The 24,134-nt window shown below is 44.0% G+C and overlaps 1 protein-coding gene across 1 annotated transcript in view; it reads right to left on the bottom strand.

Moving 5' to 3' along the window:
- Nucleotides 1-5,444: 5,444 nt before the first annotated feature.
- The window catches only part of ITGBL1 (integrin subunit beta like 1), a 172,281-nt gene continuing 153,591 nt past the window's right edge, over nucleotides 5,445-24,134 (bottom strand). Inside the window, exons 9-11 of the mRNA XM_056862142.1 lie at nucleotides 16,934-17,080; nucleotides 13,284-13,397; nucleotides 5,445-5,630 (exon numbers count right to left, since the gene is read on the bottom strand). Of these exons, the coding sequence (XP_056718120.1) occupies nucleotides 5,539-5,630; nucleotides 13,284-13,397; nucleotides 16,934-17,080 (353 nt within the window). The 3' untranslated portion in view covers nucleotides 5,445-5,538. The remainder of the gene's footprint in view (nucleotides 5,631-13,283; nucleotides 13,398-16,933; nucleotides 17,081-24,134) is intronic.

Below are 24,134 nucleotides of genomic sequence, written 5' to 3'. Positions count from 1 at the left end.
ATGCTATTCTTTTTCACCAATGGTAGCTCACCATTCATATGAGTGATCTGAATGGAGGCAAAAGCTTGACCCCATGGGATTTATGAACATGTCCCCGTCCCTACCACAAATGGAGGGAACATTCAACGGAGGCCCTATGTGAGTCTGCACATATTTCAGACTCTCTCTTGTCTATTACTTTTCTGCTGTGAATATGTTAGGGGAGGAAACAAATATGTTAGGGGAGGTCACCAAGGGAGGCTCTGCAGAGGAAGACCACACCACCTCTGCTTCTCACTTGCCTTGAAAGCCCCTTGCTGGGGTTGCCATAAGTTGGTTGCAACTTGACAGCACTTACATACATAAATATGTTAGACCCTGAAGAAAAGAAAATAGCATCAAGTGAGCTCAAGGCTTCCTCCACACACAATTATGATATAAACTCAGAGGCTGCACTCCAGTGGGTCCAATGGAAGTGTATGGAAGTATATACAGGAGCTTTTCCAGTCTTTGCTATAATTAGGAGATTGACTTGATCTGTGCAATATCACTCCATGTACATGCAGGGAGCATTTGCCTATATAGACAATAATGAGAGGCCACAACCCATATAGGGGATTTGCATCAGGGCCGATCTTGACAAGATATAATATTATCAATAAGGAATGGTTTATTTTCAGACCCAGTTGTCAACTGCCATTTCACAAGGAGATGCAGTGCTCTTGTGGTAACTTCCCATTTATTTATTTATTTCCTTGTGTTTATAGCCTGCCCTCATTCCCAGCATGCTGGGCTCAGAGCAGTTTCCCATGCAGATTCTGTCATTGAAATGTAACTTATATGGCTTCGATCTGACCATAAGGAAAGGCTGACCATGCTCCCTTTGTCACCTATGAACTAGGTTGCGACCATTCCATTTTGAAACTCTTCTTCTACGTAACAAAAAACCAGCACGTGTTTCAACAACCAATCACAGAGGGTTCATAAAATCACATGTGTTAAGGATATGAAGATTCGTTGTGATAGTCTTTAATCAAGCCAAAAAGGGCTGTTTTAAAGTATTGTTTTCACCATAACAATTCTGATACGACTCGGTCAGTATATATTTAAAGAGTTATACTTGGAATTTAAAGATGGCGTATGACAGCTTTGGGGCATATCTGTCTGATTATGCATGCACATCATTCCTATCAACAAATTATGCACAGACATTTAGAAGTCACTGTGCCCCCGTGCGTGCAGGCACTGATTAGAGGTATGTCATGCTTTTAAGGAATGAAAGAAATCGCGTCGCAGGAAGAGTTAACGATATTGTGCTGGGGGAGAATGGACGCAAGGAAATACTGACCTCCAATAGCAGTTTCGCGCTTGAAATATTTGGCATTATTTACAGTAGCATTTTCCTATTTGTGCTCTTTCTACAAAAAAACACTCACCAAGTTTCTAGTGTAATTATGGAAATATCTTTTGCAATTGGTCTTTCCTTATTTCTGGGGTTACAGCTCGATCCAGCCGCTGGATATTGATACTGACGTTGCAACAGAATAATATATTAAACTTTTATATTTGAATACAGTGTTTTCCCAAACATTGAAGAGATGTGCTTTGCCACCATTTTCACAAATGTATGCATTTTTGAAAAGGAAATGTATGTAATTTTTTCTCTCTGAGGAAATAAAGGGCTGCCAAATCTCCATGTATTTAAAACGTGATTCTATGTAAATAAAGCAGGGAATTCCCCAAAAGCTGTGCAATTTTCCCCCACTGTGCACTCAACACTCAATGGCATTTCACCTCTGAAAAATAAAATAAAAATTTTGTTCCTAACATTGATCTGTTTGTATTTGTTGTAAGTGCACAGTTTCAATTTGTTACATTGGATTTTTAATGACTCTGCACACAGTTACTGTACAGATGAACTGACCTCTCTCTTTTCTTTGGTTGACCTCATTTCTTATTTAAAAAAATAAGATTTGTTGCATATGATGGGCAATGATATAACCTGAGCTAAAATGATTTATGTCCTGGGCCTAGAGCTGCCAGGTCCCTCTTCACCACCGGTGAGAGGTTTTTGGGGTGGAGCCTGAGGAGGGCGGGGTTTGGGGAGGGACAGGACTTCAATGCCAAAGAGTCCAATGGCCAAAGAGGCCATTTTCTCCAGGTGAACTGATCTCTATTGGCTGGAGATCAGTTGTAATAGCAGGAGATCTCCAGCTACTACCTGGAGGATAACAACCTTAGTTAAAAAGGTTTGTGACTTTGCTTTGTCTCGGCATCTGTACTCTTTCTTTCTCCTCGAGGACTTTCACTCTATTAAGGGGGCAGTTTCAAACATCTCAGAACTGTGCCAGTCGCAGCTTTGCCCCATGCATCTGCTCCCTGCTGGTTGCACACAGTAGACTGACTGATTGCATAGACTGATCAGTAGGAAGCTGATGAGAGTGGAGGCCTGGCAGGAAGCTGGACCGGATGGCCTTTCAGGCTTTTTTCAGCTCTTTACTTCTATTTGTCCATAAAATAGTCACCATCTAAAGGTTGCGTTGAAATGGCTCTTAAATGATCTACTTGGCAAAGTTGTTATGAATACTTGAGCTTGCTAGGGTTGCCAACCCCCAGGTACTAGCTGGAGGTCTCCTGCTATTACAACTGATCTCCAGCTGACAGAGATCAGGTCACCTGGAGAAAAAGGCCACTTTGGCAATTGGAGGACTCTATCGCATTGAACTCCCTCCCCTCCCCAAACCCTGCCCTCCTCAGGCTCTACTCCAAAAACCTCCAGGTATTTCCCAACCCAGAGCTGGCAACCTTACCCTTAAAAGTAAAAGTCTTCTTGTGGCAGCTCCGTTGTGCACAAATCAAGCACCTTTTTCTTTTCCAGGTCTGCTGGCATTGAGAAACACTGGTGGATGTCTATATTTATTAGGCCTCTAGAGACCTGCTCATCACTAAGAACCACTGTACCTCACTAGTAGGGTTGCCAGGTCCCTCTTTACCACCAGCGGGAGATTTTTGCGGCGGAGCCTGAGGAGGGAGGGGCTTGGGGAGGGGAGGGACTTCGATGCCATATAGTCCAATGGCCAAAGCGGCCATTTTCTCCAGGGGAACTGATCTCTATCGGCTGGAGAACAGTTGTAATGGCAGGAGATCTTCTGCTATTACCTGGAGGTTACTAAAAAAAAGCAAAGCAAGCACTGATAGTTAACTGGTGAGTATATTATCTACAAGAAATAGATCTACAGAAGATGGTATGCATGGAACAATAAGGCAATATAGATACAATTACAAAAATGAAACTTCTGAGTCCCGAACTGAGTCATCCAGAATACTTGGACCGTAGCCCAAACAAGGTGCTGATAACAATGGGGCGCAGTGATATGCTCCGGGTGCACAAATGTCTACCCGAACGAAACGTTCCTGGATGAAGATGCCTGATCTCACTGTAGCTGGAGATGGGGGCTGGATCATGGGGCAACCTGTGATCAAAGCTGTTAATACCCAAGATGGGAACCTGGTACAAATCCCACTTCGCCGATGCTTTATCTATTGGGAATTCTTAGTTGCAATGGATGAACATCTATCCTACTGCAAAGTGAAACTTCACAAAGATTCAAGCGGAAGGCTAGTAGCCAATTACCTGGAGGTTGGCAACCCAACTCACTAGCTATGGGGACCAAAGAGAATTCCCATATTCAGAGGCAACACCAGCAGAAAGCCTTGTCCTGTGTGCTCTAGTTGGTTGACCTTCCATGGCACCTACCGGTAGTTGTCTCCTGTGTGAAAACAGGATGCTGGACTAGATGGGCCTCTGGTCTGATCCAGCAGGCCTCTTCTCACATTCTTATGCTTTAAAAAGGTTTTCTGACAGCTGAGGAAAGCAGGTCATTCTCACAGGCACACCCCTATCTCATGAAAACCATGAAATAACTTATAACAGCACAAGCAAAATAACACAAAGACATGTGCAAGCTCTGAAGTTCTCAAGGAGGGAGAGGGACAAAAGAAGTTTAATCAGGCTCTGATCCTAAGGCCCAAGCAGGCATGCAGATTTAAAATGGTGCATGTGTCAGCAATCCGCACAGGGGTCTTACAAGATGAGCCTGAAACATCATCAGGGCCTGAAACATCTTCTCTCCCACTCCATTTTAATATCCACACTATTTTGTGTTATTTTTAGGGTTGCCAAACTCCAGGTAGTGGTTGGAGATCTCCCGCTATTACAACTGATCTCCAGGCGATAGAAATCAGTTCCCCTGGAGAAAATGGCCACTTGGGCAATTAGACTCTATGGCATTGAAGTCCCTCTCCAAACCCCACCCTCCTCAGGCTCCACCCCCAAAATCTCCAGGTGGCAACCCTAGTTGTTTTGCCTGGAACTCCACCCCTATCTTATGTAAGGCTGTGCCAAATATTCTTTGATTTTGATACTCCACTCAAAAGTAGAATATTTGATGTTGCCCAAGAGAATGCTGAAAAAACTGCACATCTCACAAATTTGTTTCATTGCTGGTTGGTGCGCTTTCATTCCCCCAACTTCTGCTGCTTCTCAAGACCCTTCCTTCACCTGCTTTGCCCGTTCACACACCATCTTTCCATGTAGTCCAGAGGACTGTAGCAATTTGCACTATATTAATGAGCGTTCTTGATGTTATTGTGTCAGACACAGCCTCATGATGTCCTTGGAAAATCACACCACTCACCACAATCGAAAGGATTAAAGAGCAGTGAGGGCAAATGAGAGCAAAGAAGGAGCATGAAGACACCAAGCACTGGAGCCCCATGAATGTATTTGCCACATGTGCCAAAATCGCTAATTAAAAAAAGAATGAGAAACAGGTCAAGTAATTTTAGTTCTAAGCAACTCCCATGGATGGATGCATCCGCTTTGTGCAACAGGAGACTCCTTTGTATAGCCTCTTCTCCACTCCTGTGGTAACCTCGAGGTGGGTAGCTTAACAGTGCAATCCTAAGCAGAGTTTCACCCTTCTACCCATCCATTAACGTCAATAGGCATAGAAGGATGTAACTCTACTTAGAATTGCAACTGCAAATCATGGTGGGCACAGAAAAAATTTACTAGAGTTGGGGTGTCTATGTATATTGATCACGCTGAAATGGGTTACACACTTTGTATTTCTCGATGAATCCGAAATCTGTTACACATTGCTAAAGTAGCTTACTCTTTTTTCATACAAATGCAGTCCTTGCTATATAATCAAGCTGAAATTCAATAACCAAGTACATTATACAATGCATTTTTTTCTGTGCAATTTCCAGCAAAGGTTATGTACAGCACTTTTATATGATATACTTTATTCTGAGTGGTAGTGGACGGTTCCCGTCTTGCTCTCACTAACTGCATTGAGAACAGAATCAGAACATAGATGTTTGGAATTTTTAAAAAATACTCTGGTGAATTGCTTATTTCCAGTGGTGAGTTTTGTTTGGTTTCATTCAATTTTGTCTTTCATTTACGTATTCTAGCAGCCTCTCTAGCAATTTTGTTTTTAAAGAACTCAACCAAACCAGAAATCCTTTGGTCTTCCATCTTCCATGGTATTGTTAGGGATACTCTGTCCCAAGCCAGATTTCACACGCATTTCCTGTCCAGCCTTCCCAGCACTCACAGTTTCCACAGCTACATATACCATTTCCTAGAACAAAACAACACAAGTTACAATTATCCATAACTGAAATGAATGGCATTTAAAAAAAAGTGTTGCTCTGTGAAAAGTAACAAACCGTAATGAAATAGATGTTATTGTCCATGTATATTTTCTCTTTCTGAACCAAGTTTGCTTTACTTTTCACTAAGAAGTCATCCCAAAACCTACATTTTCCAACAGGTAGCTATTTTTTATTTTAAATGTATATCAAGAATAGGGTTGCCAACCTCCAGGTAATAGCTGGAGATCTCCTGCTATTACAACTGATCTCCAGCCGATAAAATGGAGAAAATGGCCACTTTGGCAATTGGACTCTATGGCATTGAAGTCCCTCCCCTCCCCAAACCCACCCTTCTCAGGCTTCACCCCAAAAACCTCCCGCCGGTGGCAAAGAGGGACCTGGCAACCCTAATCAAGAAAAATGTTAAAAATTAAGCTGTCCAAATCTACGGTCTCTGTGATGCTTTAGTGTTGAGTTGGAATGGAAAACAGCCCTCCCACAATGATCTGCGCTGTTGGGGCTAAACACTTCTAGCTAGTGCCTCTGGAGCAACCCAGTATAATATTTTGGCTGTGTAGTCTATAGAGTTGCCAGGTCCCTCTTCGGCACCATCTGGAGGTTGGCAACCCTAGTATTATATGATCTCACGGTGAAGACCCCAAAAGGAGCCTCGTCGCAGCATTTTGCACCAGCTGGAGCCTTTGGATCAGTCTCAAGGGCAACCCTACGTAGAACAAGTTACAATCCAGTCTAGAGCTGACTGTCACATTGATCACTGTGGCTAGGTCGGGGCGGGAGAGGTAATGCACCAGGTGCCTGGCTCAGTGGAGATGGAAAAAGGCTACCTTTACCATGGCTGTGACCTGAGCCTCCATCGATAAAGAGGCATCAAGGATCACACCCAGACTTTTGACGGCAGGTGCATGGCCAGTAGCATGCTCTTAGCATCCACAGCAAATAAAATTTTTAAAATTTTCTGGAATTCACCATGTATTTCTTTCCAATACTTTTTTGTCTTTTTGCAAGTCCACCACATATGATAGAATGTGCCATCCACATCTTCTGCCAATTTTCTCAGTGTTTGGTTTTTGTGAATTTTATATCTTCCATCCATAAGGTCCCCCATTGTTGGAGAGATATCTCTTCTTCAAAATTTTGCATCCATCTCATCATACTGTACATATTTTAACTTGTTCTGTTTCTGTGTCAAATTGGAGTAATAGCTTATAAATTTGCCCTAATAAGTGTTCTTTTTGCAGCATTATTGCATTTTCAAATTCTGTTAACCCCTTTATTGTACCTCTTGCTGTGTGACTGTCCATTTTTAAGCTTGAAACTAGTTGAAGGTATAGTAACCATTGTACATTTTTGCCTTCATCCTTTGCTAAGATTTAATTTCTCCTTGAGGGTTTCTTATATCTCCGTGTTATAAAATCATTGTTCTTTCTCACATTTTTATCATAATAAGCTTCTATAGGGAACATTAGTGGAGATAACCGGAGGACAGTCTTCAGAAGATTCCCAAATTCTCAGGAGTCCACCTCATTCTTCTAAATGTGTACACTGGCTCTGAGAAGGAGGAGTTTACCTTTTGGCTGTATTCATGTTACTAGTGACTCACAACTTGGGCTGGTCTGCTCAAGGCCTTTGGCTTGGTTCTCACAAACAGCCATAACTGAAATGTGGCATACAAACACTGTAATAAGGTAAAGCTGTTTCTGGACTACAATCTTCAAGAATGCAGATTGTGACAGATTGTGTGTGTGTGTGTGTGTGTGTTAAGTGCCGTCAAGTCGCTTCCGACTCATGGCAACCCTATGAATGAAAGTCCTCCAGAATGTCCTATCTTTGATAGCCTTGCTCAGATCTTGCAAATTGAGGGCTGTGGCTTCCTTTATTGAGTAAGTCCATCTCTTGTTGGGTCTTCCTCTTTTCCTGCTGCCCTCAACTTTTCCTAGCTTGACTGTCTTTTCCAGTTGTCTCATAATGTGACCAAAATACGATACCCTCAGTTCAGGCTTGATTTGATCTATAACCCACTGATTTGTTTTTTTGGCAGTCCACGGTATCTGTAACACTCTCCTTCAACAGATTGTACCACTATACAAAAAATAAAAATAAAAAAAATCCTACAAGCAGTGCCATTCTACAGAGTTACACCCTTCTAAGTCCATTGACATCATTGTTAACGTCAGGGAAGAGAGCTCTCTTGTATTCTTTTTGTCATACTATTTTTCTTCATATGGGGAATTATTTTGCAAAGAGAACCATTTGTTCATGTCAGTATCCATCTGAAGGGCCCCTACCTGCACTCAAGAAGGAGTTTTACCACCTCATCTGTTGTTTGTGAAAAACAAGGTCATAGATAGGATAGCAAGGAGTACAGTTAGGTGGACTGGAGACCTAGAAGAAGAAAATCAAATCCTGTCTCAGCCATGGTGCAGGTCAGCCTCTGTTATCCCTTCCTAAACTAGGAGTAAGTATGACGTTCTCCTTATTGGGTTATTTTAGAGATGTGGATTATACAGCACAATAGAAATGCTGCTAGCATGGAAACCTATTTGGGGGGGGTGCAGCAAACAGAGGTTGCCTGTGTCAAGTTAGATTTTCTAAAGCAAGGGCAACCTTTGTGCAGCTGATCACGCTGCAAAATCATCTGTCTGTTTCAAGGTCAAGACCTGAAGTAGCAAGAGAGTGTACTTCAAATCATATATCTTCCTAGCAAGCAACAAGAGCTATTGTGTCACTGGACATCCTTCTCCCACCCCATTCTTGATAGCTACCATTTTCTATTTGGCATTCACATCGGTATGTCTTGCCAGAAGACAGATGGGCAGATCTTTAATTGCCCACCATCATGTCACAAGGAAAGCTGTCATGGGTCTTGACATCCCTGTGGAAAGCATGCAGTTTGCTAGATGTATGGGTGTTTTCTAAAGTGGGCTAATGCCATAACGCATTCACCCATTCCTGTTACTCTATCCGCTGTGGTCTGTGATGAGGGGGAAAATATTTCTCACATCTCCTACTTCGTTTTACCTCAGATAACTGAGATGCCAGAGGCTTTATTCAGTTCAACAATAAAATAATGGAATTTTATTATACTTCACAGGGAAAGGTATCAGAGGAAAACTAGTATTTAGGAAAGGTTCAAATTTTCTATATAAATAATGAGTTACTCAGCAAGTACAACACAGATGTTATTTTACTTAACCCAGGTTTCCAACTCTTTACGGTAGCTTAGTCCCAGAACCTGCACACAGAGGTTCATATGTAAACTCTGGTGCCTAAAACTAGGAAGTATGGAGATTCTCCCTCCTTCCGTCCTCACCATGGAATTACTTCACAGCACTTAAAGTAATTCTCTCTCAATATTTGGGCCGGGAATACCTCTTTCCTCAGAGACTATTCCTCCCCCTGTGACTAGAGTAGGGACCTCTTTCCCCCCAAACTCACTCTTTCATCACTAGGGCTGTCAATTCGGTTCGGTCCGAACTGAAAATCAACCGAATTTCCCCTGATTTGGTGATTTTCTGTTCGGACGGATCCGAACTCAAAACTGGCGGGCAACCGGGGGGGGGGGGCGAATTCAGCAAGTTCGGGAGTTCGCGAATAAATTCGGCCCCCCTTCAGGGGAGCCCGCTGAAAGGCGCGGGCTGCCCTTTAAACTGATCTGAGCCTCCCAGCTGGGAGGCGCAGGTCAGTTTAAAGGGCAGCCGGGAGGCGCAGATGAGTTTAAATGACAGCCCGCCCCCCTTCAGCGGGCTCCGCTGGAGAGGCGCGGGCTGTCATTTAAACTCATCTGCGCCTCCCAGCTGGGAGGCTCAGATGAGTTTAAAGGGCAGCACGCCCCCCTTCAGCGGGCTCCGCTGAAGGGGGGCGGGCTGCCCTTTAAACTCATCTGTGCCTCCCGGCCGGGAGGCACAGATGAGTTTAAAAGACAGCCCGCCCCCCTTCAGCGAGCTCCGCTGGAGAGGCGCGGGCTGCCCTTTAAACTGACCTGCGCCTCCCAGCTGGGAGGCTCAGATCAGTTTAAAGGGCAGCCCGAGCCTCTCCAGCGGAGCCCGCTGAGGGGGGGCGGGCTGCCCTTTAAACTGATCTGCGCCTCCCAGCTGGGAGGCTCAGATCAGTTTAAAGGGCCCCCGCGCGCCTTCAGGGAATCCCTCTGAAGGCGCGCTGGGGCCGAATTTTCCCCCGAACTCCGGATCCCCCCGAATTACCGGGGATCCGAAGCGGGGGAGTTCGGACTTCGGCACGTACCGAACCCACAAGGGTCAAATTCGGCCGAATCCGAACTGTACCGAATTTTTTTTTTGACAGCCCTATTCGTCACCCTTCAGGTTTTTTCCCCAGTCACACTAGGTACAACCCATCACACTACAACCCAGAGTAACCCCCTCAAAAAAAAAACACCTTTTCCCCAGAAATTTAGAGTCTCTTCTCTTAAGCTCTGCCCACTCCCTGTATGTCCCTCTCACATACAGTAACTGACAGACATTAACCCTTAGTCCATCATGACACCCCCTTGGAAAGCATGCACTTTGTTAGATATATGGCTGTTCTCTATAGTGGGCTAGTGCCATAACACATTTACCCATTCCTATTACTCTATCCCAACAAGAGATGGACTGACTCAATAAAGGAAGCCACAGCCCTCAATTTGCAAGATCTGAGCAAGGCTGTCAAAGACAGGACATTTTGGAGAACTTTCATTCATGGGGTCACCATGAGTCGGAAGTGACTTGACGGCACTTCACACACACACACACACATTACTCTATCTGCTACGGTCTGTGTTCCACAGCTGAAGATGAAGAGTCAGTTTTTATATGCTAACTTTCTCTACCACTAAAGGAAGAATCAAACCAGCTTACAATCACCTTCCTCCCCACCCCCAACAACACACGCCCTGTGAGGTGGGTAAGGCTGAGAAAGCTGTACGAGAGCTGTGACTACCCCAAGGTCACCCAGCTGGCTTCATGTGGAGGAGTGGGGAAACAAATCCAGTTCACCAGAATAGCTTCCACTGTTCATGTGGAGGAGTGGGGAATCAAACCCAGTTCTCCAGATCAGAGTCCACCGCTCCGAACCACCACTCTTAACCACTGCACCATGCTGGTTGATACCGAAAGACTCCTCATGTGGAGGTGTGGGGAATCAAACGCGGTTCTCCAGATCAGAGTCCACCACTCCAAACCACCACTCCAAACCACCACACCACACTGGCTCTCTGGATGTATCCTCCTGCAGGATCTTGCTGTAAGGCAATAAAGCAGCTTTCTTTCTAAGAATTAAAGTAGTGCCAACCCTGATCTATCATGTTCATGCAATAGCTGATTTTCTGGCATGGAGGAACCTTTTTGCAAGAGAAGATAACCATATTGCTAATTAACTGGAGCGCTCTTGTCAGTCAGTGTGCACCGAGCTAGAGTGACCAATGGTCCGAATAAAGGCTGCTTTACAGGAAACCTTTTTTTAAAAATCCCTTCAGGGCCAAAGAGAAAATACACAGACCATAGAAACTATGAAAGAAACGAGAAAAAGCTCCACACGACAGAGATGAGATGAAGGGTTTAACCCTGCTAATGTTCATCCTTTGGGATCTGGCGGGTTGCTTGAGGGAACTATACAACTCTAAAGTATGTGTGAATTTTAACAAAACCTTCTTAAAAAACACACCACAGAACCTTTTCAGTTAAAAGGTCACAAAATGTTGGAGGGAGGGGAGGGGTTAGATTTCTGTTTCATAATCACAACAGCTATGCTTATTACGGGAAGAAAATGAAATTCAGTGACAAAATATGCTAGGAAAACAGGGAGTGCCACGCGACAACTATATGTCCACTATATTCTCACTCACCCATCTACCTCCCGACACCAACACACACAAAGCACCAACATATGATTTCTCCATATATATTTTTAAAACATTCAAAAAATTTTTTTTTAATTATTGATCACATATCAACCCAGTCAGTTTGTGTATGTGGAGTTAGTGCCATTTATCTTCACAGAAACCCTCTGCGGTGAGCTAGCTTGTGACTAATCCAAGGTCAGTCAGCTTCATGGCTGGCTGGGGCTGATTTTAAGTCATGTCTCCACAATCCTGCTCTTTATCTAGAATAGCACACTGGCTTTGGGTAGGATTTGAGATATTTTTCCTTCTTGTCAATATGCAAAACAGGCATGCTTGCCCAAACACATTTTAAAAGGCTTTTTTTTTTTTTTAGCAGCCTATATATCTCTTTCCCTTCCCCTATATACCCCGCTTTCTTTGAGAAGGCTTTCTGGATCACTTTTTGGCCACTTTTAGGGTCTGAATTATGACTGCACTTGAAAATCAGGAAGGAATTGTCCTGATGTGCTTTTGGGACTATTTGCTCTGTAAGCAAACTTCTGAGGTGTCCCTTCTCTTTTCTTTCATAGCTAGGGTTGCCATTGCAGGTCGGGAAATGCCTGGAGATTTTGGGGGTCGAGTCTGAGGAGGGTGGGATTTGGAGAGGGGAGGGGCTTCAATGCCATTGAGCCCAATTGCCACAGCAGCCACTTTCTCCGGGGAACTGATCACTTTCGCCTGGAGATCAGTTGTAATAGCGGGAGAGCTCCAGGCACAACCTGGAAGTTGGTAACCATATTTGTAGCACAGTTAGGGTTGCCAGGTCCCTCTTCACCACCGGCAGGAGGTTTTTGGGGTGGAGCCTGAGGAGGGCGGGGTTTGGGGAGGAGATAGGGTTGCCAACCTCCAGATAATTGCAGAAGATCTCCTGCTATTACAACTGATTTCCAGCCGATAGAGATCAGTTCACCTGGAGAAAATGGCCACTTTGACCATTGGACTCTATGGCATTTAAATCCCTCCCCCCAAACCCCACCCTCCTTAGGCTCTGCCCCAAAAATCTCCCGCCGATAGCAAATAGGGACCTGGTAACCCTAGGAGGAGAGGGACTTCAATGCCATAAAGCCCAATTCCCAAAGCGGCCATTTTCTCCAGATGAATTGATCTCTATCTGCTGGAGATCAGTTGTAATAGCAAGAGATCTCCAGCTAGTACCTGGAGGTTGGCAACCCTATGCACAATATTGTCTAAAATGTATATGTGGGTTGGTATGGCTGCTTGTGAAAAAGATCGGCAGAACTGAGGAACTTTACTTTGACTATGGATTTTGGGGGCTGTAGAGTGTTTAGTGATGGAGATGATTTCCATTTGAAATCACCTTTAAATCAACTTGGTATCTGTGTGTTATATTTCTTTTTGTATGTTTTTCTTTTGTCGAAGACACTGAACTATCTCGCAACATTTTACGATGGTTTTGACAGAATTAATGGGGGACATTGGTCCTTTTGTTGCCCGTTTTGCCCTTTTTGAGAGCTGGTTTTGCAACCTAGATGGGAGTTTAGGGGGGGTTCTTGTTTTTTCTATGTATTTTATGATGTTTTGATGTGACCATTTTAAGTTCAATAAATAAACTTAAAATTTATTTTAAAAATAAATAAAATAATATATATATATATGGGTTGGTGAGAGACCAAGAGGTTGCAGTAATCTTTTGGGTGGTAGTGCGCCTTGGACTAAACAACTCTTTGGTCTCTGTCGCTCTTTGCTCCTAACAGAACAGTTAGTGTGAAAAATCGTACTACACCTGTGCAAATGAGGCCATCGTGTTTGTCACAGTCTCTGTCATCGCATTCACAGAATTCCCCGGTTATATACCATTCCTGGGGTGAACAGATGCACTTTCCACAGTGACAAGAACCTGAAATGCAGGAAGCACAACGATTATCGCAAGCATTTATAGAACATGGGAGTTTTTCAGACAGGCATGGAACATCTCGGGCGCGCACAATCAGTGCCTATTAATAAGCGATTGTCTACAAGGATATAATCAAGATAAAAGCCTATTGAAGAGAAGGATGTTATAGAGGTGTGCTTTAAGTTGAAGTGTGCTCTACAAGAACCTGTAGTGATTTCCTGCCCCCCCCCCATTCTGATTTAATCAGGAAGTATTTTGAAGGAGAGGTTTTTCCTTTGTTCCAGAGCTCCAAAATCAAGACTACTGTTCCCAGCAGGACGACAGTGTTTTTGGCTCAGGTCAGGAGGAGAGAGAGGAGATAATCCCCATGAAGTCGCTAAAATTCTGTCAGGGATATAAATGAAGTTATGAGAATAAGTTCCCACCGTTGGCGTCTTATTATCCTCTGCCTGAGAGGAAGCCAAGCACCACTGAAAAACCTCCTCCCTTTTTTTCTTTTCTAACCAATTTCCCCCCCAGAAGTAATCATCTGATTTAGAGTAAATGGAATAAAATGGAACTCCTCAGTCCATGATGAGCAGCTAACTCCATCACACAGAAGTGAGGCACTATTCAGCCAAATCTAAGCACTTTCCAGTGTCCTTGGTTTCCACGAGAGAGCGAAAAGTTAAGCAAAGATTTAATTTTAAAACAGTTTAACTTTGGGCTAGATTATGTCTCTGGTTTGGGTAGCTTGGTTTCATTCAATAACAATATGCTGTCTCAGTACTCCTTGCTAAGTAACCACTGAAATATGGTGTACTGAGCATATTTATTGGCTTCTAGTTCAGTGAACTCTTGCCTTTCAGCACTGAAAAAATTTCAGTACCAAAGTCATTAAACAAAAAGGTTACTCTGGTACTGCTATGTGATCTAATATTTAGAGCACCTGCTATGATAAATAAGGGCTTTTACCCATTCTTCCTTGCATCAGAGTTACTGGATTGTGTTGGTTGGTTTGTTGGTTGGTTGGCTGGTTGGTCAGGAACTGATGTTTAGAAACCAAAATGATTAGGGGACTAGGGCAACTGCCCTATGGGGAGCGGTTAAGACGCTTAGGGCTGTTTAGCTTGGAAAGAAGGCAGCTGAGGGGAGACATGATAGAGGTCTATAAAATTATGCATGGTTTGGACAGAGTGGACAGGGAGAAGTTTTTCTCCTTCTCCCATAATACTAGAACATGGGGTCATCTGCTGAATCTGGAGGGTGAGAGATTCAAAACTGATAAAAGGAAGTATTTCTTCACACAGCGCATTCTCAGATTGTGGAACTCCCTGCCCCAGGATGTGGTGATGGCTGCCAACTTGGAAGGCTTTAAGAGGGGAGTGGACATGTTAATGGAGGAGAGAGCTATTCATGGCTACTAGTTAAAATGGATACTAGTCATGGTGCATACCTATTCTCTCCAGGATCAGAGGAGCATGCGTATTATCTTAAGTGCTGTGGAACACAGGCAGGATGGTGCTGCTGCAGTCATCTTGTATGGGGGCTTCCTAGAGGCACCTGGTTGGCCACTGTGTGAACAGACTGCTGGACTTGATAGGCCTTAGTCTGACCCAGCAGGGCTTTTCTTATGTTCTTAACCCCTTTCTTCTTGTCCTATCCCATTTTACAAACCAGTTAGGTACAGTGTTGGTCAGAGTGGCTTCATAATCCTGGTCCACCATCTCACAAGGCTAGGGTTACTTGATAATAACTTGTTCCCAACTACTGTTCATATTAACTTTGCTCAGTTTGGCAGAGAAGTAGGATGGGGGTAGGTCACACCCCATAGTTTCTTCCCTAGCATGCATGTTAGATCTTTGTCTGGTTACAGAGTTTATCTGGAACTACCACATTACAACAGAGAGCTGAGATGCAACAACCAAAGTGACTCTGAGTATTTCAGCAGGGAGTCAGCTCTTGTGGCCTCATTATTATATTCTGACATCAAAGCAGAACTCTGGGGGGGCTATGGGGGCTTGAACTTGCTGCTGTTGCTATAATTTTCACTGTGGTCTGTGCTCCCTGTCTGTTGTGTGTGTTTGTGAGTATTTAATTGGGGGGGGGAATCTGTTTTTCAGCAATTTGTTTTTAAATATACAACTTTTCTTAAATATGTACCACAGACTCTCCTGGGGATTCTGTCAGATGGAAAAGTAGGATACATGTTTTAATAAATGAAATCCACTGGAATCCAGGTTTGCACCACCAAATGTGTGATCTCCTGAGCCTAACACAACCCACCACCCATGTAGGATGGCTAATCACGGGTTCCATAAGCTTCATGCCTTCCTGGAAGTGGAAAACAAGGGGCGGTCATTGAGCAAGCCACAATAAATGGATGATGAGCTGCATTCTATTCAGATTGTTGGGTGACAAATGTTGCTAAAATCCTACTGAATGATCAGTAGAAGCCTCCAAAGCCTCCTTTGGTCTGCTTCCATTTTCTGCTTAGTTACTTGCATCCTCCCTAATTACAAAACAAAATAAAAGGGAATATGAAGGGCTAACGTGCAAATCTACTGACTGACAAGTTGAGTTTCTTTGCTGAGTAGCTACAGTATATGCATGTGAGAATAGTGATTGTGGATTTGCCACACAGCGAGCTGCTGACACCAGCTGGGTGATCTTGGGCTAGTCACAGCTCTCTTAGAGCTCTCTCAGCCCCACCTACCTCACAGGGTGTCTGCTGTGGGGAGGGGAAGGGAAGGTGTTTGTAAGCTGGTTTGAGTCTCCCTTAAGTGGTAGAGAAAGTCGGCATATAAAAACCAACTCTTCTCTTCTTCTTGGTTATTATGCATTATCCATATGAAAAGATAATGGACAGATCAGAAAAATAAAATGATAAATTCTGGGACCACAGTGTTTTGTTTTGTTTTTAATAATCCCATTACACTTGACTTTAGAAGATTTTACATTTTGTTCCCCAATGACAATGTCCAGCTATTAGACTCCTCCATTTGACCAGACTACTCCTGAAGTCCCTGCAGTGGTGCAAACCCCATTGAAGTTTGAAATAATAAGGCAGACACAGTGTGCTAAAAAATAATTATGATATAACAAAGTGAAAAACCTATGAAAAAGAAGATCTCGACAGGTCCTGATGGTTAGAGGAATGGAATGGACAGTGCAAAAGAAAAGACCTTTCTCACTTAGGTCAAGTGTTGTATTTTCTTCCTCTGTATAGCAAACATACACATGCCTGCTGCTTATGGCACTCCAAATACAATGCCAGAATGTAGCCTCAATAGACAATGGCCCCATATGGGTTTACACCCACAAGTACACCTCCAAATGGAGTCCCATGCTGTTGGTAAACACTGCCTGAAAGCAAAGCTTCTAAACACAATACAGAGAACCTTCTAACAAGAGTACGCTGTATTGTAAAGCCGTTTCGAACAGCTGTCGAACAGCGAGGGGTTTTTGAAAGAAAGCGCCGCAATTTGTAACTTACAGTTGTGTTCCCCCCCCCCTCGGAACATGCTCCGCCATAGCACCGCTCCGTTTCCTGCACTTACCCTTTCCTGAGCACATTGTGTCACCTGCAGATTCACAAAAGCTCCTGCTCTCGATTTCTGTCATGTTGCATTTCCGTGGATGCTGGCACAACTTCCCAAACCACCCGTCTTTACAAATACATCGGCCACAGGAACAGATCCCATGACCTGGAAGGAGAGCAGATGAGAAGGGGAGATGAATCTGTGTTACGAAATCTGTGTTTTAAGACCGTTCTTCCTGTCCTGACCTGAGAGCTCACTCGCAGAAATTCTGGGTAGGATCCTTATAGTAGAGTTATTGTAGGAGGATAAACAAGAATAAATCAGAAGTAATAGATATGGTTTACAATAGATATGGTTTATAACGTTATAATTTCGATTTTGGAACATGGACTAAAAAGATGATTGGTAGTGCAATAGAACAGAAGGCTTTTATGAAAACAGATAAGATAAAATAGTTTATTACCATGTGTATAAGTTCAGGTAAGGTAAAGGTAAAGGTCCCCTGTGCAAGCACCGGGTCATTCCTGACCCATGGGGTGACGTCACATCCTGACATTTACTAGGCAGACTTTGTTTTACGGGGTGGTTTGCCAGTGCCTTCCCCAGTCATCTTCCCTTTACCCCCAGCAAGCCGGGTCCTCATTTTACCGACCTCAGAAGGATGGAAGGCTGAGTCAACCTTGAGCCGGCTACCGGAAACCAACCGTCGGGATCGAACTCAGGTCGTGAGCAGAGCTTTTGACTGCAGTACTGCAGCTTACCACTCTGGGTCACGGGGCTCTTAAGTTAGTCTATTGTTTAATCATGGTGTTGTTTAGAATTGTTAACTGATCTCCCTATAAGAAGCTCAATTTATGTGAATGTGTATGTTAAGTGTTTGTAATGTTTAAAATGTCAATAAAATATACTTAAAAAAAAGAAATTCTGGGTAGGATCCAAGCCCCAGATTTTCCTATTATAAAAATTAAGTGGCGGGGAAAGCAACACCTGCTAAATGTCTACCAGAGTAGTCTTGTCAGAAAAAACAACTAGCAGCCCTAGCCCCAGATCCTCAAATGAGCTTCATGCAGGAATTTGCATAGGGATTTGGCCTGGGTCTGGTTTCTGCTTGGCATACAGTTTGCAAGTGTAAGTCACGGATTGAGGGAATATGTGTAAGTATTGCAGGTAAGCCACTAAAGTTGCCATATTTGGTCTAGGGGAAAGCTCCTGTCCTTTTTGTACAGTGGAACTCTAGTCTGGTTGCTTGAGGAATACGTTCACATTGAGGCTTATTACTTAGAAAAGAAATTGAAGCTCTTTATTGTAAGAGAACATCATATTCAATTGAAAAGGCAGAGGAAAGGCTTCTAGCTAACTAGCTATGTCAGGGTGAAGAGAGATTGTAGAAAGCATGTCTAGCCCTAATGGTGAGCTGTTTCACCAGTTGAGGTTAAAGACAGCAACAGTTTCTATTGGGTTGGTCTCCCTTCCTCCTTCTCCTACCTGCCTCTGTTGGCGTTTTCCACTATGGTTTTATTGGTGGTAGTGTTATTTTGTAAGAGCCCCGTGGCGCAGAGAGGTAAGCTACAGTACTACAGTCCAAGCTCTGCTCAGTCAGTTTCATGTAGGCTGCTCAAGGTTGACTCAGCCTTCCATCCTTCCATGACTGGGGAAGGCAATGGCAAACCACCCCGTAAACATAGTCTGCCTAGTAAATGACAGGATGTGACATCACCCCATGGGTCAGGAAAGACTTGGTGCTTGTACCTTTAAACCTTTACCTTTAGTGTTATTTTGTTATACTGCTAATTACCACTACTATCAAAGGTGTTACTTTTATCTGATTATTGTAACATGAAGATTGTTTCAAATGTTCAATGGTTGTAAGCCTCTCTGAGCCCGACCTAATCAGGGTGAGTGGCCTAAAAATCCAATAAAATAAATAAGTAAATACACAGAGGAAGAGAGAGAGAGAGAAGGGAAGGGAAGGTAACCCTACAAATAGCATACTGGGTAACAAAGGCACAGCTGCGGGAATGGACAAATGAGAGGTCAGGAAGCACCCTGTCTAAACCTTTACTGACTCTACTGCCCTCCCCTGAGATTCCGATGACATTGAACAGTCCATTCCTTCCAACACTTTGAAGGAGGCACTGCAATAGAAGAAGATGGATCTGTTGTCCACTGTATAATATCAAGTTGTTGAAAATGTCCATTTAGTATTGCAAACATTGGGATATAAGGAGAAAGACAGCATCCTGAATGAAGTGCTGATTTTTCCTTCAGCTCTTTGTCCATCCATTGAGAGCCAGTGTGGCTTAGTGGTTTAAGAATGGCAGACTCTCGCCTGGTTCCTCATTCCTCTACATGAGCAGCAGACTCTAATCTGGTGAACTGGGTTGGTTTTCCCACTCCTACACATGAAGCCTGCTGGGTGACCTTGGGCTAGTCACAGTTCTCTCCAAACTCTCTCAGCCTCACCTAGCTCACAAGGTGTCTGTTGTGAGGAGAGGAAGGGAAAGCGATTGTAAGCCGCTTTTAGACTTCTTAAAGGTAGAGAAAGAGCAAGGTATAAAAAGCAACTCTTCTTTGTCTTCTATCCTTTATCTCCCCCTGCCCCCCAAAAAACCCTTTGCTAATTTCTATTTTTATCAGTAAAAGTCTTTGGGTTGCTCTTAGTTGAATACACAAAAGCCCTGAGAAATTCTCAATTCAAGTCACGTTACGATTCCCAGGCTGCTTATTGATTGTTCTTCATTTTAGAATGTAATTGCTGTAGAAAGTTAAGCACTCAATAACAATGACATACTGTGTATTTTATGGTGGGTAAACTGCTACTCCTTCTGCACTCACATCGACTAATACTGGGCAGGATCCAGCAGCCTTTTCATTGTCTCATCCAATTCTCCTCCTCTCTACAGCCCCAGTTGCACATGCTTTTGTCCATGCAGGCACCAAGACCCCCAGCATAGCATTTCTGGGAGATCAAAAAGAACCCCTCCTTCCTTTTGCACCCAGGAGAAAAGCTGATTGGATTGAACCCATCAACCTGCATGCACCTATCTGTCCATCCTTCTATCCATCTTTCTATCCATCCACTATCCGGTAAAACCATTAAGCCTACTTTCTAATTTAGGTTCCAATTTATTATTTGGTGCAGGCCCCATTGAGCATCTGGTTTGAGAGGGGGGCATCATGAGCCTTCAAAAAAATCAAAGTACTGAATGCAGCACTGCATAGCAATCTAATCCATAGAAAATAACAGCTAGGAGTTTCCACACACTGACATTGCACAGGTAGGGAAAGGGTGCACAAAATATCCAACCTTAGAAAAATCTTTTAAAATAATGGAAAGAGGATTCAGCCTTGTTGCAAAGGCGGTTATTGCAGAATAAAGCAAGAAGAGCCTCTTGTTATAGGGTTGCCAGGTCTCTCTTCGCCACCGGGGAGGTGGTTTTGGGGGCAGAGCCTGAGGAGGGTGGGGTTTGTGGAGGGGAGGGACTTCAATGCCATAGAGTCCAATTGCCAAAGGGGCCATTTTCTCCAGGCGAACTGATCTCTATCTCTTTAAGCAGTCAAAAAGTTAAAAAATGGCATGCACCTTTAACATCAAGTAGACAGAGTATCTCATTTTACGTCATGTCACTAACACCTGCAACTATTTAACATAACCTCGCACCATGCTTGTTACTGCATTCCATTCTTTGAGAATTGATACAGCCCAGAGAGGTACCTTCAAAGAGACAAGCCCTTGGAGGGCGACTAAGAGCAAATTGTGCCTAAAAATTGTATGTATTCTCATTTATTTATATTATGTATAGATTACCTTTTGATATCTGCATGTTATATTTAAAGTTTATGAGTGTCAGTAAGCAGGAATTATATTATATATTTTTAAACCATATTTATTGCCAGGCTGATGAAGCCCCTAGGGGCGAAAAACACGGAAGTATAATCCGGACGCCATTCCTTTCTATCCTTTCTGGCGGAGAAGATTTTAATCTCAACGAACAGTACCTTGCAAACTTAGCCTTACAGCCATAGAACTTTGTTGCTTACTTGCCAGTTTAACTTGGAAGAATGTTATGAAACTGCTGTGCTTACATAGAAAACTCCTTTTGTAAATATATTGCGTCGTTTCGATTAGTCACATGGGTGGTAGTTAACACTGTAATATAAATTGTATTTGCGTTTATATAAATTATAGTACTTGGAGGCTGGCAACCCTACCTTGTTACCTAACAGTTATAGCCAGATATTATTTACTCAGGACATTCCAAGCAAACTCCTTACCTTCTTCTGATTTTTTTAAATGAGGGTAGAACGAGATGTTGCATTTGGTCACGATTATTTTTCCTGGCTATTTTTTAAAAGAAGATAATACAAACACTAGGGCTGCATTTTAACCAGCACAAAGAGCGGGAGGGCTATTTAACTATTTTTCCTTGTGCTGTTTTCTTGCTAAAATCACCATCCTCAAACTGTGTTTCCCCCACATTGGGTAAAATTTATTGGTATCTATAAGGAGCCCCGTGGCGCAGAGTGGTAAGCTGCAGTATTGCAGTCCAAGCTCTGCTCATTACCTGAGTTCAATCCCAACCGAAGTCGGTTTCAGGTAGCGGGCTCAAGGTTGACTCAGCCTTCCATCCTTCCGAGGTCGGTAAAATGGGTACCCAGCTTGCTGGGAGTAAAGGGAAGATGACTGGGGAAGGCACTGGCAAACCACCCCATAAACGAAGTCTGCCTAGTAAATGGCGGGATGTGATGTCACCCCATGGGTCAGGAATGACCCACTTGATTGCACAGGGGACCTTTACCTTTATAAGGGCCTAACCTGGATAGCCCATGCTATCCAGATCTTATCTCAGAAACTAAGCAGGTTAGGCACTGGTTAATACTCATATGGGAGACCACCAAGAAAGTCCAGGATTGCTACGTAGAGACAAGCAATGGCAAACCACCTCTTGCCTTAAAAACCCTATGGGGCTTCCATAAGTTAGCAGTGACTTGATGGCACTTTACACAGACAGTTTTTAGCCTTTCCACTATTTCCCTACTACCATGTCCGACCCTGACAGCCAAGCCAAGCCAAGCAGTGGTCTTGATAGAACTCCTAACATTAGGAACCAACCAAATATCTATTTGAGTAACAATTGTGAAACAACCTTTAGACTGGGAAAGCACAAATTTATTTACCGTATTTTCTGGCGTACAAGACGACTGGGCGTATAAGACGACCCCCCATTTTTACAGTTAAAATATAGAGTTTGGGATTGTCCCGAGTCTGCGGCCTGGGGCCGGCCCTCGGGACAGCGCCCCAACCCCGCGGCCACCCCCGGTCCTCCTGGGGCGGGGAAGAAGAGGGGGACGGGGGCGAGAGTAAGGGCCCTCGAGAAGGGCGAGGCTAAAGGCAAGGGGAGGACTGAGCCGACGGCCCGTGGAGGGCGGGGCTAAAGGAGGCTTTGGAGGGGAGGGAAGCCCATATAGACAGAAGCTGAAGCGGAGGCCGGGGAGGAAAGGGGGCATGTTGGGTGTGCTAGGCGGCAGCCAAAACACCCTGTGCCGGGAGAAGAGAGTGGCCACCCCAGACCCGGCCAGCCAGCCGCATGCCTGCCTTGCGCTGCTGCTGGAGCACAGCTGAGCACTTCCCTCCGTGCACCCCGGCGCACCTGGCTCCGACTCCGAGCTGGGCAGTGAGCGCCCTCGCCGGGCTCGCCTCCCCTCCCTCCTCTGCCGGACATGGACAGAGCGGAGGCGGCTCCCCAGGCAGATTCTCCAGTCCGGCTCGGAATTCAGCATCTGGCGTATAAGACGACACCCGGCGTATAAGACGACCCCCGACTTTTGAGAAGATTTTCCTGGGTTAAAAAGTAGTCTTATACGCCAGAAAATACAGTATTTGTTATATCAGCCTTATAACCCACTCTCCCCGGCAATGAAACCCCATGCCTCGTATGGATTTACTTAGTGGCCGCGCTCTCCCTCCCTCTCAGCCACAATTCTCTACAACAGTACGGGAACAAGAGGGGCCCCTTTCATAGGGCAGATGTGAAGGTGACAAGATTGGAAGAGGAAAGCACACAGATAGCAGAAAAGTCCCATTTAAATTAAGAATAATAATATTCTATATTCTTTTCTATCATTGCCAACTTTCTCTTCCTAGAATAATTGGGGATTCCCCCCCACATGTACACCTATGTAATTTTTTAAAAGCCTGAATGGTTAGGATATTCGACTAATCAAAGAAGACCGGTGTGCTGAAGCATCCGAAATAAGCTCCCATTGCAATCAATGGGCATTATTTTCAGGGACTGTGTTTAGGAGGATGTGATCAGAATGGAGCCTGCTGTTAGGGCTTCAATTCCTTTATACTTTTCAGAGCAGGAGGTTGGAGCTGGGTGACTGGTTTTGCTGAGAAGGCTCATTCCTCCCTTCTTCAAATGATGGACAGCTACATTTTCAAATCACTATAACTATGCAAGATCACGGCCACTTATGCCCTCATCTATCACATTCTTCACCTCATATCTACTTGGGCCTATAGTCTGAAAAGCAAGCGATTAATCAATCTCTGCTAGTCAGGAAAGGCAGGTGACAATTCTTATTCAAATCACCTACACTGCCAACCCCCCTCTCCATTTTAGCAGGCATCTCAGCTGAAGACAAAATTCCTGATTTTGCCCACGTTCCCTCTTGCTACAATACATTCTGTCTTGCTAAAGGTTTTTGCTTTTCATGCAGGAACTTCTGCATCAGTGAGTTTTCCACAGCAATGTGTAAGGCACATTTTAAATGTGCATTTTATTCTATTAAGATACGTTTGGCTGATAGGAGATTGCATAGTTTGCTTAGTGACCAGAATCCATTGCACAAAGATACGGAAAGCACAGAGTGAAGACATGGTAAGCTTTTATACCTCTGGAGATCTTCACCTGCATACATTGATATAATGTCAAAGCGGTAGCCACCATGTTTGTTGTAGCAAAATCACACAGGTGTCAAGAAGCACCTTAGAGACCAGCAAAATTTATTCCAGTATAAGAAGAAGAAGAGTTGGTTTTTATATGCTGAATTTCTCTACCACTTAAGGAAGAATTAACCCGGCTTACAATCATCTTCCCTTCCCCACAACAGATACCTTGTGAGGTAGGTGGGGCTGAGAGAGCTCGAAGAGAACTGTGACTAGCCCAAGGTCCCCCAGCTGACTTCATGTGTAGCAGTGGGGAAACCAACCCGG

Source organism: Euleptes europaea, chromosome 16 (genome assembly GCF_029931775.1).
Source record: "Euleptes europaea isolate rEulEur1 chromosome 16, rEulEur1.hap1, whole genome shotgun sequence".
In the NCBI taxonomy this organism is placed as follows: Eukaryota; Metazoa; Chordata; class Lepidosauria; order Squamata; family Sphaerodactylidae; genus Euleptes; species Euleptes europaea.
The sequence above is the reverse complement of the archived record's forward strand: the minus strand, read 5'-3'. Positions and strand labels throughout refer to the sequence as shown.